The 16705-nt window shown below is 41.2% G+C and overlaps 1 protein-coding gene across 1 annotated transcript in view; it reads left to right on the top strand.

Annotated features, from left to right (window-relative positions):
* The window catches only part of UGT8 (UDP glycosyltransferase 8), a 47673-nt gene extending 31221 nt beyond the window's left edge, over positions 1 to 16452 (top strand). The window contains exons 3-6 of the mRNA XM_072862286.1: positions 9159 to 9301; positions 11948 to 12024; positions 13572 to 13791; positions 15427 to 16452. Of these exons, the coding sequence (XP_072718387.1) occupies positions 9159 to 9301; positions 11948 to 12024; positions 13572 to 13791; positions 15427 to 15790 (804 nt within the window). The 3' untranslated portion in view covers positions 15791 to 16452. The remainder of the gene's footprint in view (positions 1 to 9158; positions 9302 to 11947; positions 12025 to 13571; positions 13792 to 15426) is intronic.
* The last annotated feature ends 253 nt before the right edge of the window (positions 16453 to 16705 follow it).

The following is a 16705-nucleotide window of genomic DNA, read 5'->3' as shown; positions in this document are numbered from 1 at the left end:
TAAAAGAAACCCTATTTTTGGTTGTAAACTGATTTACAGATTCATGGCAAGTAAATACAAACAGCATACTTTGCCTAAAGTGATGGCGTTTCTCTGGGTTTGCTGTAGACTGACATGTTGTCTTATCACTTTCAGATTATATGATAGGACCCTGTTTGTTCAGTGATAGTGAAGGTCATATAATGGCATCTGTATGACCTTTAGCTGCCTGTGCTGAAATGTTTTTTAGTAAAATTTGAAATGAGGTTAAAAACATATTACTATATCATTTAAATATTTCACGAGAGAAGCGCTGTTTAGAAGATGCCAGGAAAGTTAGGACACTAATAAAAATGGTCTGTGTACCTTTCTGTTTGTTTATCATTGGGGATCTCCTTTCTAAAGATCACTTCATGTGGCTGCTTATTTATTTATTTTGAAATAGATCTGGTTTTGTCTACTCTAAGCAGCATTTTGTCGTAGAAGTTGCATAGTATGCCTGTGCTCTCCATTGGGGAATGGTGGTTTGCAACCATATTCAAAGAACAGACATTTGTGCTATTGCACATTTGAATCGAGCAGCTGAACAGGGAAAGCTTCGGATATTAAACCCGGTTATGTTTGTATTTGTGTACTTTGTTTATCTGAAACAAAGCTCAGTATTAGGCACCACTGGTTACTGCCAGCTGGGTCCTCACTCTATAGTCACAGCTGTGCATTTAGCATCTAAGCCTGCTAAGAATAGCTAATTAGAAAATCAAACAGAACAAAGCTCACATAGTAGGGTCAGCACAATAGCATTCCTGTCTGAGAATGGTAAAAAGATTTATGTTTTTTTTATTCCTCTCCCTCCCCCCCCACGCACCTATAGTACAGCATAGATCAATAAGTGCTTATTCTCCCTATGCAAGCACAGGGAGAACCTCAGTAAAAAGCTGGTACATACTCAAAAACCTTCACTCTTCAGTAACGTAGTGTCACACAGAAATCGTTACTTACAGGCAACCAAACTCGCAAAGGAGAACAAGGCAAGGTTGTAGTGTCTGCCACTGTGCAAAGCTCAGACTGCAATAAATATTACCCATGTTGAAAAAGGAGAAGCCTGCTTAGGCAGCCTTTGAACAGTGTATGTGACACGCTCAAGGCAGTGTTCTAAAAGCAAGCATGCAACTTCTGAGGGGGGGCAAAATGGCCACAAGGCCAGTCTGCTACCATGTGAAAGCTCCCTGCCCAGGGAAGGAAGGGAGTAGGAGCTGTCTGACTGCCTTTGCTTGATCTGTGCAAGTGCCATACCTCTCTGAGACCTCTATGTGTTTAATTATCATTTATTAAAAGCGTTTAGAAAGCGCATTTGATGTGGAATATGATCGAAGATGAATCGGTACCTCCTCTGGGACTTGGTGTGCCAGGATCAGTCAGTCAACATAAGTGAAACTAGAGATTTGAATGAACAGGTAGGGAGCTTCAAAATAAAGTTTATCATTTCAGTCTCTTACTCTTCTACTATTTTGCCCAAAGAACATGCATTTGCACATGAAAACAGGCAGAGACCTGACAGGGTTTGGCACAGTGTTGTAATTGGGGCTCCCTTAAGCATTTCATACCTTAGCATGCATTGATTTTTTTCTTTAAATGACTTAAGTGAAAATGGTAATTCATTAATGTATGTATTAGGTGTTACTTTGTTGGGGATGTATATAAAGCTATAACTGGATGAAAACCAAAATTCAGTTAGAAAATGTAGTTCACAATCCAGTTCAGAAACTGAACATGTGCTATAGTAGACTTGACAGGTTTTCTGTCTTTCACACGGGCTAACCTCATCTGACACGCCAGGCACAGTACGAGTGCCTGCTGAGGGGACGGGTGTGGGCAAGAAGAGGTGTGATGTGTCTAGCTGTAGGTGCTCAGGTTTATCCTTTGGATGAGCCTCTCCACTGACTGTTGAGAGAGGCTGTTTTCTCCAGGCTCCCTCAAGTCACTTTTGTGAATACTTCTCCAATCCCAGACTTTTAAGCTGTGTTTAAGTGTCTTAAAATTTCTGGAAATTCCTGGTATGCACCTCTGTATCCAGCATAATACTTCATTAATATCACCTTGTTTTCAGTGTGACTTTACAAAGAACAACTACTACATTTTAAATGCTTCCTCAACTACAAGTTACGTGAGTGCCTGATTTAAGTTTTTTTTTAAATTCCGTTGAAAATTTTGCTTTCAAGTTCATCAAGGTTTGGGGGTTATAATTGTTTGAGGTTTGATTCCTAGTTTAGAAGGGGGAAGCCAGGTCTGTTTCTAAGCTTCTGGTCAGTTTGTCAAGTTTGCAGGGTAGCCTCAGCAAAGCAAATGTTGTCTGCTGGCTATGCTAGGACGAGGAGCAATGGTTTTAAACTAAGGGAGGGCAGATTTAGACTGGATTCAAGAAAGAAATTTTTTACAATGAGGGTGGTGAGACACCAGCACAGGTTGCCTGGAGAGGTAGTGGAGGCCCCATCCCTGGAAACATTCAAGGTCAGGTTGGACGAGGCTCTAAGCAACCTGATCTAGATAAAGATGTCCCTGCTCTTGCAGGGGGGTTGGACTAGATGACCTGTAAAGGTCCCTTCCAATCCAAAGCATTCTGTGATTCAAGTAATTGAGGCAAGAGTGTTTCTTTCTACACAACAAAACCTGAAAATACTTATATTTGGGGGAAAAAAAGTGATCAGGTGCTCTGTTACAGTCACTGAAAGAGATCACCATTTAAAGAAGCGCTTGTCACTACGATGTGTATGTAAAGTCTGAATTAACTGCAAAAGTCAAAGGTGTTTCCTTCTCACTTCTGTGTTCAGTTGAAGTTTGAAGAAGAGTTTGAGGAAGACTCAATAATGCAGCTTGTCATGTAATAACCCCCCTCCCCAGACCTTTACTGTAGGCTTAGGCCTCAAAAGTTTTCATTTCAAATATTAAGTATCCTTTCCTTACATTAAAAAAATCGCACTGAATTTACAGGGAACCTGAACATCCTTTAAACTGGGCAAAAGGAGGTCGCTTTCCTGCTGCAAGCGAGGAGCTGTAAAATGCTGCCCAAACAGGGAACGCTGCTTTTAATGAAGGCAGCTCTAATGACTCATCCTGACTCAGTGCGTTTTCATACTCTGCGTAATTAGATCGGGAAGGCAGAATGTGCTGGAGGTCAAAAGTGTAAGTGGATTTAAGAAAAAGAAAGGGGTGAGTTCATAGGGGGTGAGCCTAGGTGTCTGTGAAACTTCTTGGTGTACGGTGTTGGAGTGGTGGTTTCATTGAGACTGATACTTGGGGTGTTAGGGCTAATATGGCCCTTAATGAATGGCAAGGTTGGAAGGTGACTAAAGGCTATAGTGGCTAGATATGCTGAAATTGTAGGCAAACAAAATTGTCCTGTGGCATCAGTGTGTTCTCTTCCACGATTCGTTTTTTGTGAGAATCGCTCAAAGCTTGTATTTTGCACTGCTTGTCCTGCATCATAGGCACTGCGGTGTGCTTCCTAAAGTAAACGTTAGCAATGTATATGTGCCAATTAAGTGATGTACATAGCCATAGTAATAATGCTGGTGAAGTGTTTGGTCTCTTTCATGTGCCAAGATCATAGCATGCTTTTTATCTACTGTATCACTTCTATACCTTGTATGCCACATCAAGAACAGGGAAAGTACAAGAAAATACTGAGCCTTTGTGCCATGGCCCAGCCAATTGTACCGGGACATTCAGATCTATCTTGCAACCGAAGACCTATGAACACCGCTCACTTGGATTCAGTTTCACTAGATCTTCAGTTTAGAAAGTCTATACTAAAAAGCTGTCAGGAGGAATAATTGTAAGAAGTTAAAGGAACCTGAGAATGATGGACTCCTCCAGGTCACGAACTCGGGGAGCTCGACAAGGAGGCAGTGTAAGTCCCCCATTTTTCATTTCCTGATTTTTACTCAACTCTTGCATTTTTAGCAATGCTTAGTGATCCCATTTAATTAAGGCTGTGTTATGCCAGGAATTACACAGATGTATGCAAGGAGAACCCTTGTCCTGACAAGTTTGTAGTCCATTTTCTGCAGCCCATGCGCGGTAGTGATCTCCAGCACCCCTCTGGGGAAGCGGATTGGAAAGGGGCTGCAGATCAGAAGACAGGCAAGCAATTCCTCTTACTACCAGTGTGATGTAAAGCTTAGGTAAAATTAGGACAAATTTGAGTGGGGAACAAGAGAACCTTTCAGTTGATGTCAAAATACACCGAGCTGAGTTGAAACTCTTCTGGATCTTCTCGAGGTTGGCACAGGACAGTTTTAACCCTGACTGTGTGAAGAATCAAAATTGTATTATTTTAATTTAGCATCCTAAAAGAAACCCTGAGGACAACTTCAAGGTCCTTTGCTTCTGATTTGGGTTGGCCAGGCATCATCCAGCTCTGGTCTGGAAGCCTGTGGCAGCTGTGTAGGCAGGCTGTTGTTCTGTCTGAGCTAAGTCGCTGCCTGTTGGATCAGAGTTGATTTGCATCTGACCAACTCGGAGCATAGCAAACCTCACTTCACTTGTCTCTTCCTTGTATGGACCTGTCTGTAGGGGAAGCCTGATTTCTGAAGTTAAAGTCTTTCCATGCAAACTTCTGTTGCTTGGATCCCCGTTTGAGAGCTTGCGAGTGTTCATTTGTGTTGCCACACACCTAGGAAGTGAGCCAGGAGAGGGAGCACTCAGATGATAAGCTTCAGTTCATACAAAATAAAACAGTTTGTATTCTGTTGAGTTTTATTTTTTTATGTAATCCCATATAATGTGGCAAACAAATTTCACTTTTGAGCCTGATGGCAGGATCTTGTCTTGCCTGTCAAGATTTTCAGTTCCCCTTTGTACATGTGATGTTGCACTGAAGCAGTGGGATTACCTTCAAAGGGAAGCTTACGCAGGTTTGGCTATGAAATCAGCCATAATAATGCGAAGCAGGTTGCTTTGCTATTGCACAACAATAAAATGCAAAAGCCTGTTTGTAGGGTGACTAATTCCATGGTACATAGTAAAGTTCCTTTCTTTTTTTTCCTCTACATAAAATTCTAAGTACTTAATAGCTATTTGTTATTATGCATGGGGATTTTTGAATGTTATTTTAGAAATTCCATTATAGGAAATATTTTATACCTCCTCTGTGTTTGGATAATGATGTATAATTCTTATTATGTGAATACATCAGAGTTGTGAAGTCTCACAGAGTTTCTAATTAAGCACAGAGGAGCAGTAGCCTTGGGAGCCATTCCTCAGGTAGAACAGACTGATCTCTAGCAGCAGAAACCATGTGCCTGACCAAGCATAAGTAGGCACGAGTAGGACTTCCCGATACTGAATGAGAAATACTTGAGCAGTAGCACCAGCTATCATGTTTTCGTCCTTATTAAAAAGCAACGTGCCTCCAGCTGGACTTTGTGCCACTGATCACAACTGTGTGGGCCCCGTAGTTTAGCCAGTTTTCAGTCCCAGCTCACTGTCCATTTGTGTGGCCGGTACCTCATCAGCTTGTCTGTGAGGCTGTGGTGGGAGGCAGTGCTGAAAGCCTTACTCAGGTCAAGGTAAGTAACATTCACTGCTCTCGCCTCATTCACTGAGCTGGTTTTCTCACTGTAGAAGGCTATCAGGTTGATCAAGCTGACTTTTTTCCCCCTCCATAAATCCATGCTGACTGCTCCATTCATGTTGTCCTTAGTATATTTGGAAATGACCTCCAGGATTATTTGCTCCAGCACCTTCCAAGGATCAAGGTGGGTCCTGAGCAGCCCACTCCCTGGATCCTCCTTCATGAAAATGCCGGTGATTATTTTTCTTCCTTCCCCTCCAGTCCACAGGAATCTCCTCCAGTTTCCTGGATTTTTCAAAGATAATCAAGAGTGGCCTTGCAGTGACATTGCCCAGCTCCTGGTTGCTTGCTGGCACTTCTGGGTGCATCCTGTCAGGTCCTGTGTACTTGTGTATGTCCAATTCATTTGAGAGTAGCCTAGCCTGATCTTCCACTCAGGGTACGTCTTCCTTGCTCCAGACTTTTTCTCTCGTCTGAGACACCTGGAATTGCTGAAGGCCAGCCTTACCGGTAAGGACTGAGATGAAAAAAGCAGGAAGTACCTTGGCCTTTAGCGTATCTTTTATCACCAGGTCCCTTGTCCCATTCAGCAGTGGGCCCACGCTTCCCCTGGTCTTCCTTTTGCTGCTCATGTACCTTGCTGCCCTTCATGTCCCTTACCAGATTCAAGGGTAAATGGGCTTTGGCATTCCAAAAGCCATCCCTGCAAGCTCAGGCAGTGCCTGTATATTCCTCCCAGGCCACCTGTCCCTGTTTCTACCTCATGTATGCTTCCTTTTTACGTCTGAGTCTTGCCACGAGTCCTTTATTCATCCTCCTGCCACCTTTGCTTAACTTCCTGCTCATCAGCATGCACCATGCCTGAGCTTGGAGGAGGTGATACTTGAATATCAATCAGCTCTCTTGAACCCCTCTTCTCTCCAGGGCTGTATCCCACGGGATTCTTCCAGCAGGTCTCTGAAGAGGCCAGAGTCAGTTCTCTTGAAGTCCAGGAGATGCTGCTGTTGTCTTCCTTGTCCTCTCAGTATCCTGAACTCCTCCATCTCATGGTCACTGCAGCCAAGGCTGCCCCTGACCTTTGCATCCCAGACAAGCTCTTCCTTGTTTGTATGTATGAAATCCAGCAGAGTGTCTCCCCTTGTTGGCTTCTTGAGCAGCTGTGTTGTGGAGTTGTCATCAAGAAGGCACTCCAGAAAACTCCAGGTTTCTGCTCCTCCAGCAGGTATCAGGGTGGGTGAGTGCCCTGTGAAGACCAGAGCCTGTGAACGCTGGGCTTCTTCCAGTTGTCAGAAGAAAACCACCTTGTAACAGGTGACTTCAGCTCTCAGAATATAACTTGGTCGGATGTCACAAATGGGCAGAGAGTTGTCTTTTACAGCATGGTACTTGATTGCTTTTCAGAATGGTTTGTCCTAGAGACCACAAAAGGTTACTTTCTATTTAGCTTTAAAGGACAGATAGGAAATAGTTCAAGATGTAACTAGTTGAACCACTAAGTGACTATAATACAATTACATTTGCAGCACGCCTTAGGTCCTTAAGTAAAATTCAAGGACAAACTTCAAGTAAATCACAAAACTGCTTGGAAACTTTCATGTCAGAAGTTCAGCCCATAATAAATGATTCAGCTTCGAGGCAGGTTGCTGACACTTCCCCTCCTTTCCCTTCTTCCCCCTCCCTCCACAGACATAGGGAAAAAAAAATAGAAAAGAAAGTGCACTGGAAAAGAATGAAGAAAAATGAAGTGTGGATTCTAGAGAAAATGGAAATCCCTTTTTTGCTGCATAGCAGACACTAGTGTACAACCCCCAGTGTAAAGTGCAGTTCTTTGTTATGCCTGCTGGTTTTTGTGGTTTTGTGCTCGGATACGATAGCACAGCGTTACTCTATTACTGTCTGGCCTGCTATTTATTACCAGGACAAGAGGCGCATTGTGAACGGGGCTCTTAATTTTCCTTTTACTCATTTCCTATTGCTGTACTGGTGTTCAGTAGACTTACGCTTAAATTTGGTGAGATCAGAATTAAACCATATCCTGGGAAATGTAAGTTATTCTTCGGCAGACTGACATATCTCTGTGTCAGTGGTATAATTTTGTAGTTCCCACTGCCAACAGTTGCATTGGAAAAATAGAATTTAAATCTAAGTTTCCAAAAGCAAAGGGTACACTGAGGCTTTTACCCCTCCCCCCTCCATTTCCCCCCCCGAAGCCAAATGATATTGTTCCTGTGTCTGAGACTTGTTTAGCTGGCAGCTCTGCTCACTCATATGCTAGGATGGTTTTTTCTCCGACCCTGCAGAGCCCTGCTGTCCTGGTGGCGGTCGGTAGTGGTATCTGCCAGCTTGCCTTGTCATCAACGGCGCAAACCCCATTTCCACCAGCCCCGGGGTTTGGAAGTTGTGGTCTGCTTTGCAGCTTAACTGGGACTTGCCCAAAGCACGAGCTGTGAAAGAATCACCTGTGGCTGACCCAAGGCACCGAGGTGTTTAGTGCCACAAAACCCCGGACCAGCCGTGGCTGTGGACAGGGTGCTCCTGCCAGTGACCACATGTGGGCTGAGCATCTCTTGGAGAGAGCCCCAAGGCCCTGTGCCGCAGAAGGCAGGGGACCTGACCCTGCTGCAGAAGAAGCGTCGCAGAGTACCCTGCCGTAAAAGCTGCTGCCTCTGAACTTAAATCTCGCGGCGTGGCTGTCAGGTTACCCCCAGGAGACTGATGTTGGTTCTGCTTTCGGAGTACTACTGTGCAGTGCAGTACTGCAGACCTCTGCTTTTGGCATCGTCGCCTTCCTTGCCTAAGTTGAGGCAGCCCTTGAATCAAGAGAGTCAGCAAAAATTGCGTTGCAAGGGACTGGATTTCAGAGTAATTACAGGCGGAGGATGAGCTTAAGGATGTAAAGGGCTTTGGCCTTCGTTGCACTTGCGTATATTTAATGTAACACTGGTAATTTGCTGTGGAAGAGGCACGTGGTTAGGTCTAAATAAGATAAAGTATATAGGTCCAAGAAAGAGGGACATCCACCCTGTACTTGCCATACAGATGCAATATTGTTCCCTGCTCCTTGGAATACTGGAGCAGTGGAAACTGAAGGTGTTTTTTGAAGCTCTGGGCTTCTTTCAGGTTGTGTTTATTATTTTTATATAAAAGAAAGAAAACCAACCCTTTTGAAGTACTCTTACTTTCTTTAAGGCTAGAAATCACACGGTTGAGTCCCAGACTTCACTCATGCATTTCCTCTGCTGTACTTCCAGGCTGATACTACGAGATGGATCTATTTATATTTTGCTGAGTTAAGATGTAATGGATTAACGTGTGAATGTGTGTCAAGTTAGTGTGTGATTAGTTAAGAAAGGACAAATTGTCTCATGAAACTGGTTGTTAATACAGAAGCTAAAACAAACCCGGAAGAATTTTGCTGTTCATAGCCTGTACTGTGGATTCTGAATAGTGTCATTGTACTCAATAGCTTCTAAAATGTTTATGACTTTTGAAACTTGGCTTGTGAAGTAACATCAGGACCAACAACAGTTCTTCCTAAGGAATTTAATCTGTTCCTGTGGTTTACCTATGCTTCTACAGTGCTCAGTATACATTTTCACTTTAACAGGATCTCCAAACCTGGGTGAATGGTGCTAATGAAAATGGCTTTGTCCTTGTCTCATTTGGAGCTGGAGTGAAATACCTGTCAGAAGATATAGCAAATAAGTTAGCACATGCTCTGGCGAGGCTGCCTCAGAGAGTTATTTGGAGGTAAGTGCAATGATCCATGTACTCGGGGTGCTCTGAAGCACGCTCATTTCCTATTGTGCCATCTTGATCTAGAGTTGCAGAAGCTGAAATTGAGACAGTCTGGGTGGCACAGAGGACCTGACTCTTTTGAAAGACGCTCTTTGTGGAAATGTTGCAGTCCCCTGATAATAAGGAGGAACAATGATTTTGTGGCAGAATAAGGCATAGGTTATACACCCTGTGCTGAGTTTATATCCTAAAAGGACTGGGGACAGTGAAAAGAGAGTCTGAGGTTATAACAGTTGTGACATACTGTCATCATTTCTGATAAAGAAGCCACTGTAGGGAGCAAGAATGATATCCTGCTGATTTAATCCTAGGTTTTCTTTCTTCTTTACCTTTATTCTTTTTTCTCTCTTTTTTTTGGGCTCCTTCTCCTCTTTTATCTGTAAATGTAGGCTTTCATAATTGCTCTTCTCACTTGTCTTTATCAGTGAAAAATTGGAGGAAGAAAAATCTGCAGGAGTAAAAAGCAGTAATAAGCTTTCTTGGCTCTAAAAACATCTTGAGTGGCTCTCTAAACTTACTGTAAAAATCCAAGAACTGTTTAGTCAGCTCTGCTTCATGTGGAGTGTCGCTCTGGAATGTAATTCAGAGGAGTTCATGTGAACCATTGGTTTCCAAATAATCAGTGTCTTAGAATTTGACTGCTGTCCTTGCTGCACTTTCAGAGTTGTATTATCAGTCTATTTAGCATCCCGTTCCCTACCATCTCTTAGGGGCCGATTTCACTGCTGTGTGTAATTGGAATAGTGAACCCCACTAATGAACAGGAAAATGGAAATTCTTCAGGCCACGGCACAGAACCTTTTGTAGTTGTAGTAAAGATCTCATCAGTTTTTGTTTGGGGTAGAGCTGCTGTATGTTTGTTTCTTATGAAGCCGGCAACAGTGCTTGGCTTGTAATTAATTATTAGTCCCAGTTGATCTTACTGCTTTTCTTTCATTTTATCCTTTTATTGTGTTTTCCCTGGAATGTTTTTCTGTAGGATGTATCCACTTTCTGGAGTAAATAAATACATTTTAATGTTTTTTTCTTGGGGATAACTTTTTTTAATGCAAAAGCAACAATTTCAGTTGAAGCCTTCTTTAACATTTTTAATTTTCCTCACTAGTATTTCCTTACCAGTGCTTTTTTATGTGTTTTGTTTTGTTCTGGTTTTGTTATCTGCAATCTATTACCTGCCGAATGGCTTTTTGGATAAGGGAACCCACCTGCTGTTTCTTTCCATCATGATTTGTGGCATGGGAAGATGTCCCTGGGACTAGGTGTAAGTCATGGTCTTTGAGACAGCTGAGCAAGTGGCTTTTAGTCACCCCAGTGGGAATTTGAGATTCATAATAAAATACCTAAATAAGAAATTATGAGTCCAACTTTACTTTGATTTTTTTTTTTTGGTTCTTCGGATCATTGACCTATGGTCTCTGTTGGACGCACGTGGTTTTGATACTAGGTATTTCTGAAAATGAGAAAGGTAGTACTGCTTGGCAGTCTTCTGTCACAATGCCGAGTCAAGAAAATATTTGTAGTTCTTTATATGCTTCTGATTGTGGAGTACTAGTTAGAATGAAAACCAGTAACATCATTTATTTGCTTTTATGTAAGTTAGCATAAATAATGTAGGCTTTTTTCAACGTATAGAATGTACAAGCCAGTTGTAAAGATGTGTGGCTTGCTTAATTGGCAATATGTAGGTGATTCTTCATGAAGTTATATTTCTAATGCTCTCTAATAACCAGCATATCTTTAAGTTGTTGGATGGAGCTGTCACAAACTAGTTCTATCCTCTAGTAGTCACTGGTAGTTTTTTCGCCCTTTCTTTTCTGTTTAGAGTATATTTAGCTTTCTATATTAACTGCATATAACATTAATATGTAAATCAATTTGTACTTTGAGGGCTAAACTTTTTATGGGCTAACATATTCTATGGGCTAAACTTTTTTCCAGCAGCCTCAGGTGAGCAAGATGTTGCCATTGGGTTTCAGGCAGTTGAGCAAGTAAGAAAAATACCCTTGTTTCACAGTCTGATCCCAGATTTTTTATCAATACCTTCTTGCTTCATAGACTGAGCTGTCAGCCTTTCCCTTCCTGGCATTGGTAACTCCTTTTAAAAGAAGACGGTGTCAGTTATCAAGAGCTACAGGAAACTGGGCAACCGAAAGGGAATGCCTTATGTTGATGGTAGCGATTATTATTTGTGTGCTGATGGGATGTTCTTGGTGGAGTTATTTATCTAGTACCAGCCAGAGTTTTCAGTAAAGCAATGGACTGGGAGCCATAGAGAGGTTATAAAACCTCCTGCTAGTCACAGTGGTAAGGGTTATATATGCTTTGAGAAGGAACTACATTGTCATTATGTTAGGAGAAAACATTGCATTTCAAGCCAGATTGTGAGGAAACTGAATGATGAAAACATGAAGTTGGAAGTTATTAGCTATTTACAGCATTTTGGTTGAGACTATTTTGTTTTCTTGTAACAGTGAGTAAACAGTATCCCCATGTAACTGGAGATCTCCTTAGGGCCCATGGATCATTTGGTTTGATTCTCTGGTTTATCGATTTTGGAGGTCTTGATAACTCAGCTTCCATTTGATTTTATTGTTTTAGGTTTTCAGGAAACAAACCAAGGAATTTAGGCAACAATACGAAGCTTATAGAATGGTTACCACAAAATGACCTCCTTGGTGAGTATCTGTTTTGATCCTATATCGCTTATTCTCACTCGAGTTCAGGTTGCTCTTTCAACAATATTCTACTGAATGAACTAACAGTCATTATAAATCTAGGATAATTTCTGTAATGGAAGTCATAGAACAAGAATATAGAATTTGTCGGAATTTCAAGATGATGAAATCAAACACCTTTCTGATGTTAATTATCTTTCCCTGGTACTAACTCATTTTTTTCCTTAAATTAATTGTGTGGAGAAGGACATAGTTATTCCAAAGACTATTTGGCCTAATAAATGGGAAAAATTTTTGACAAGTGTCTTCTGTACCATGGGAGCTATACAGTTTGGGGGGGTGGGGAATAATAAAGATAAATAAGTAGGGATTTTCTTGAACCTGCTATTTTAGGGAACTGATGACTGTAACTGTTAATTTTGCTGTTATGAAAAGGCATGGTATGGTGTTCACTGGTCTCTTCATGGAAGAGTCATTAAAACTAAGCATACAAAATTTGTTCACATTGCATCAAAACAAGTCTTAGGGGTCTGTACGTACTGCTCTATATATACGCATTTCTTTTTCTCCAAAGAAGGCTCTAACAGAACTTGGGCGTGTGTTGCAAGCTGATAATAACCTTTCTGTTGAACTAACCTGAGGTACTCCAGGTTCTCAGGTGCAGAGATGAAACCTGATATTCTTCCATCTTTTGGTAAAGACTGTGTTAGAGTCTACGTATTTTATTTTTCCTTCCTTCCTTCCTTCCCTGTCAAAGGGTGGCTGAATACATTGCAGATTCAAAGGGCCACAGAATATTTATGGTTGTCTCTGGGATAGCTGGATGTTTGTGTGTTCACAAAACAGCTCCAGTGCTACGATGGGTGCTGAGGAATGCATTAAGCATGTGTGTGCATCAGTGTGAGTGCATGTCAGCTGGAGTATTTCTCATAATTAGTGATTAGGCAAATGACTTTTAAACCAGGTAGATGTGTTTTGGTTACTAAATTGCTCTGAGGCAGTCTCATTTTTCCATTGCATAAGGTGGTTGTTACTGTCAGATCTTGCTAGCCTGAAGTAAGGCACGTGAAGCTTTAGAGAGAATGTAACATCGGTTGTTCTGTCATTAAATAGCTTGTATTTCATATGAATAACGAGGAAAAATGCTCTCTCCCTGGCTTATTTGTACTGTTAAACTGGTTGTAGTCACCACCTGCAGCTACTCGGGAGTAAGCAATGTATATTAATTACTCCATTAATAATTTTACACAACTCGTATACATGAGAATTTTCTTTGCATTGGCATTCCCTCTCTCTTAGTGTATAAGGAAATAATCTAATACACGCAAAATTTCAGCAGAGTGGGTTTAAGGAGGAGAACTTGAGAACAAGTTGCGTTCATTTTTGCCTTCCTGAATTGCAGCCATAGAAACATGGTGACAAATGTGTTGTACCTGGTTGCTTCAATAACTTTACATTAAGGAGATGTAAATGTTTCTGGTTTGCTTTGTGTTTTTTTGGTTTTGGGCGTGTTTTTTTAATTATCTTCATGCCTCTTCTGTTTTCAGGTCACTCTAACATTAAGGCTTTTCTTAGTCACGGAGGTTTGAACAGCATTTTTGAAACCATGTACCATGGGGTCCCGGTGGTGGGGATTCCCCTTTTTGGAGACCATTACGATACTATGACTCGTGTGCAGGCTAAAGGCATGGGGATACTGTTGAACTGGAAGACCGTCACTGAGAGCGAGTTGTATGAAGCCCTAGTAAAAGTTATTAATGATCCCAGGTATGGAATGAGCGATTGTTTCTTGCTTTTATTTTATGTTATTGTTATGAGATAAATATGCATATATAGAACCTTTGTGCAAGGGAAAAAAAGACATGTTGGGATTTATTTGTGTGTACAGTTGGGGCAAGTCTTTGGATGACTGTCTCATTTCACGAGATTACTCAATTGATCAGGTTTCTGTGTAGGTGCTAAGCTCGTTGCTCAGCATAGCAAAACTCAATTGTCTCATTTGCCTTGTGTGACAGTTGCCATGTGAAGGGCAGAAAAGTTATAGAAACAAACGTGTCCTGACTTATTCCTTGTTGCAGACCAGCGTCTCTGTGTGTGTGTCTTGATTACTCCAGATTTAGCGGTCTGTCTGTTGTGCTGCCTAAGGGGCCTGGAGCAAAATACACCTATACGATTGTAGGGTGGCATGTTTGGATTGTAGCTAAAAATAGCTACTCAAAAAGAGTGACTCTTTTCTAAAGTCCCATGATATGATTTAAGAATAAAATATATTATTTTCCTGTTCTGGCCTCTCTTAAGGTCAGGAAGGCCACTTGTATTTGTTGCAGTGACAATATTCTAACAAACTATTATGAATGAGAACTCTAGTCTGTTTTTTGTAACTTCTTTTGTTACTCAGGTGGAATAAGTAAAAACCCATGAACTGGATTTCCTAACTCTTTCTAATTCCAGCAAACAAATTTGCTCAGGGATATTAAAGTCCGAGGAGAGTCACTTTACAAGTTTGTTCCGAACTGTTCTGTTTTAAACATCTGTGATGCTCAGACCATCGCCAGATTAAAAATAATAACGGGTTAGCTGGCGGTTTATTGTATCGGGCTAACCGCAGGTTTGGAGTACGGTGCTGACGATGCTTCTTGCTTTCATGGGAGCCAAGTCTTTAAGCAGTGCTTGCCTTGGGAAAGGAGAAACCTGTAAGGAGCAAGCAGCAGAACTGCAGCAAAGGGGAATGTCACTCAAGAGATCTTGATAACATCAGTTGCATCACCTTTCCCTTGTGCAGTTATCCTTAGTAGAAAGGCAAGTCCTGCAGAAATAACCTCTTGACCCTGCAGCTGCCGTGAGGGGGGAGAGAAGGGATTTGACATGATCGGCTGCTGGAAAAATAAGAAGTTTTAGGCTGAACTCTGGACCCAAGCAGAAATAGTCTATTGCGCAATCAAAACCGAGTTTCTTGCCTTTGTTCTGTGCTTCTCTAGTAATTCAGTTGCACAATAATTTAAATAAGTGGTGTGTTAGACAGGGTATATTGCCACTTATACAGTGGGAAGGGCAAATGTGCCTCACTTGAAAGGATTCATTCTGGATTAGATAAGATTCCCCTCTGGCAGCAGGTCAGCTTGGCTCTTCGTAACTTTGCTGGAGGGTGGATTTCTGCCTTTAGTCACACATGGGTCTGCTTTTCTAGTCATTCTTCATCAATGACCTGTAAGGATTGATTTAAAGACAGATTATCTGCCATGTCCAGCCCTCTGTATGCTGGTGGTTGCAAGAGTCCTGCGGTAATACGCTGTTTGATCTGAAGAGGCTTAAGTATATTTACATGTTTGCAGGCTTGCATTGCTCAGAGCGCTGACGATGGTTTTTCCTCTCTTCCCTTTCCTTTCTTTTTCTTCCCCACAGCTACCGGCAGCGGGCCCAGAGGCTGTCTGAGATTCACAAAGACCAACCTGGTCATCCTGTTAACCGGACTGTATACTGGATTAATTACATCCTCCGTCACAACGGAGCCCAACATCTACGTGCTGCTGTTTACAGCATTTCTTTATATCAGTATTTCTTACTGGATATTGCCTTTGTTGTACTAGTGGGTGCTGCCTTACTTTATTATATTTTGGCCAGGATAACAAAATTTATCCGCAAACAAAGCAAACATCTTTGGTCAAATGACGAACATAGTGCTGTTAATGGACATTACCAGAACGGGATACCAAATGGCAAGTATAGAAGAAATGGCCACATTAAGCATGAAAAAAAGGTGAAATGAGCCAACCACCCCATGTAAAGTAGTAATGAATCAGAGCAGTAATCGAATTTTATCGCTGTAACTTAGTCTAACAACTACTTAAAACCTCAATAAGCAGTTCTAACACTCCCCTTCAGTATGTAATATTATGTGACAAAATTCTATGGAACTAAGAGAAGTCTTTAAAAAAAAAAAAAAAGCAAGCACAACCTAAAATGGAAAATATTTTATTCTTAATACTGATGCAGAGAGGTTATTTTGGAACTGAAGTTTTTAGAAGCCTTAATTCTCTAAAGTTATACAATGACCGTATTTATGAATTTTCAGTTTTTAAAAGCTAAATGTGTGTGTCCCAAATGAGGAAAGGTTTCTTTTTATTAGCAGAGCTTTTTTCCTTTTATTTTTTTATTATTTTGATATATCCATCTTTTAGCTGAGCAAACTTTAGTGCTAGCTCTGTGTTTCCTTTGCTGAAGGTTCAACGTGTTGTGTAAGAATGCTGTTTAAAAAAAAATAATAATAATTTTTCCCAGTCTCTGTGCAAGAACTAGCAAGTTGTGGACTGAGAACACAGACATTAAAAAAAAACCAACTTAAAATGAGCACTGAAGAAAAATGGCAAAAATATGTACTCGTTTTACTGATAAGCTGCATGACTCTTCTGCTCACTACCAGTACTTGGAGAAAAGGGTCTTAAGTCTACAATATGTCTTAATTTTTAATGTATACAAAACTTTATTTGTTGCCTTTCTCTGCGTATATAATTTATGCCATGAAAATATTAGGGAGTTGTGTTTCAGTTTAAAATGCGGCTGTGTGGGAAGTAGATTTGCATAATTAAGAAAAATAAATGAAACAAACAACAACAACAAAAAAGAAAATCTAGCCCTGTGCTTAATGCAGGAGGTTTTGCAATGGCCCAGAGCTGTGCAGAAT

The sequence above is a fragment of the Ciconia boyciana genome, chromosome 5 (assembly GCF_034638445.1).
Source record: "Ciconia boyciana chromosome 5, ASM3463844v1, whole genome shotgun sequence".
NCBI lineage: Eukaryota > Metazoa > Chordata > Aves > Ciconiiformes > Ciconiidae > Ciconia > Ciconia boyciana.
This window is presented reverse-complemented; position numbering and strand designations above follow the sequence as displayed.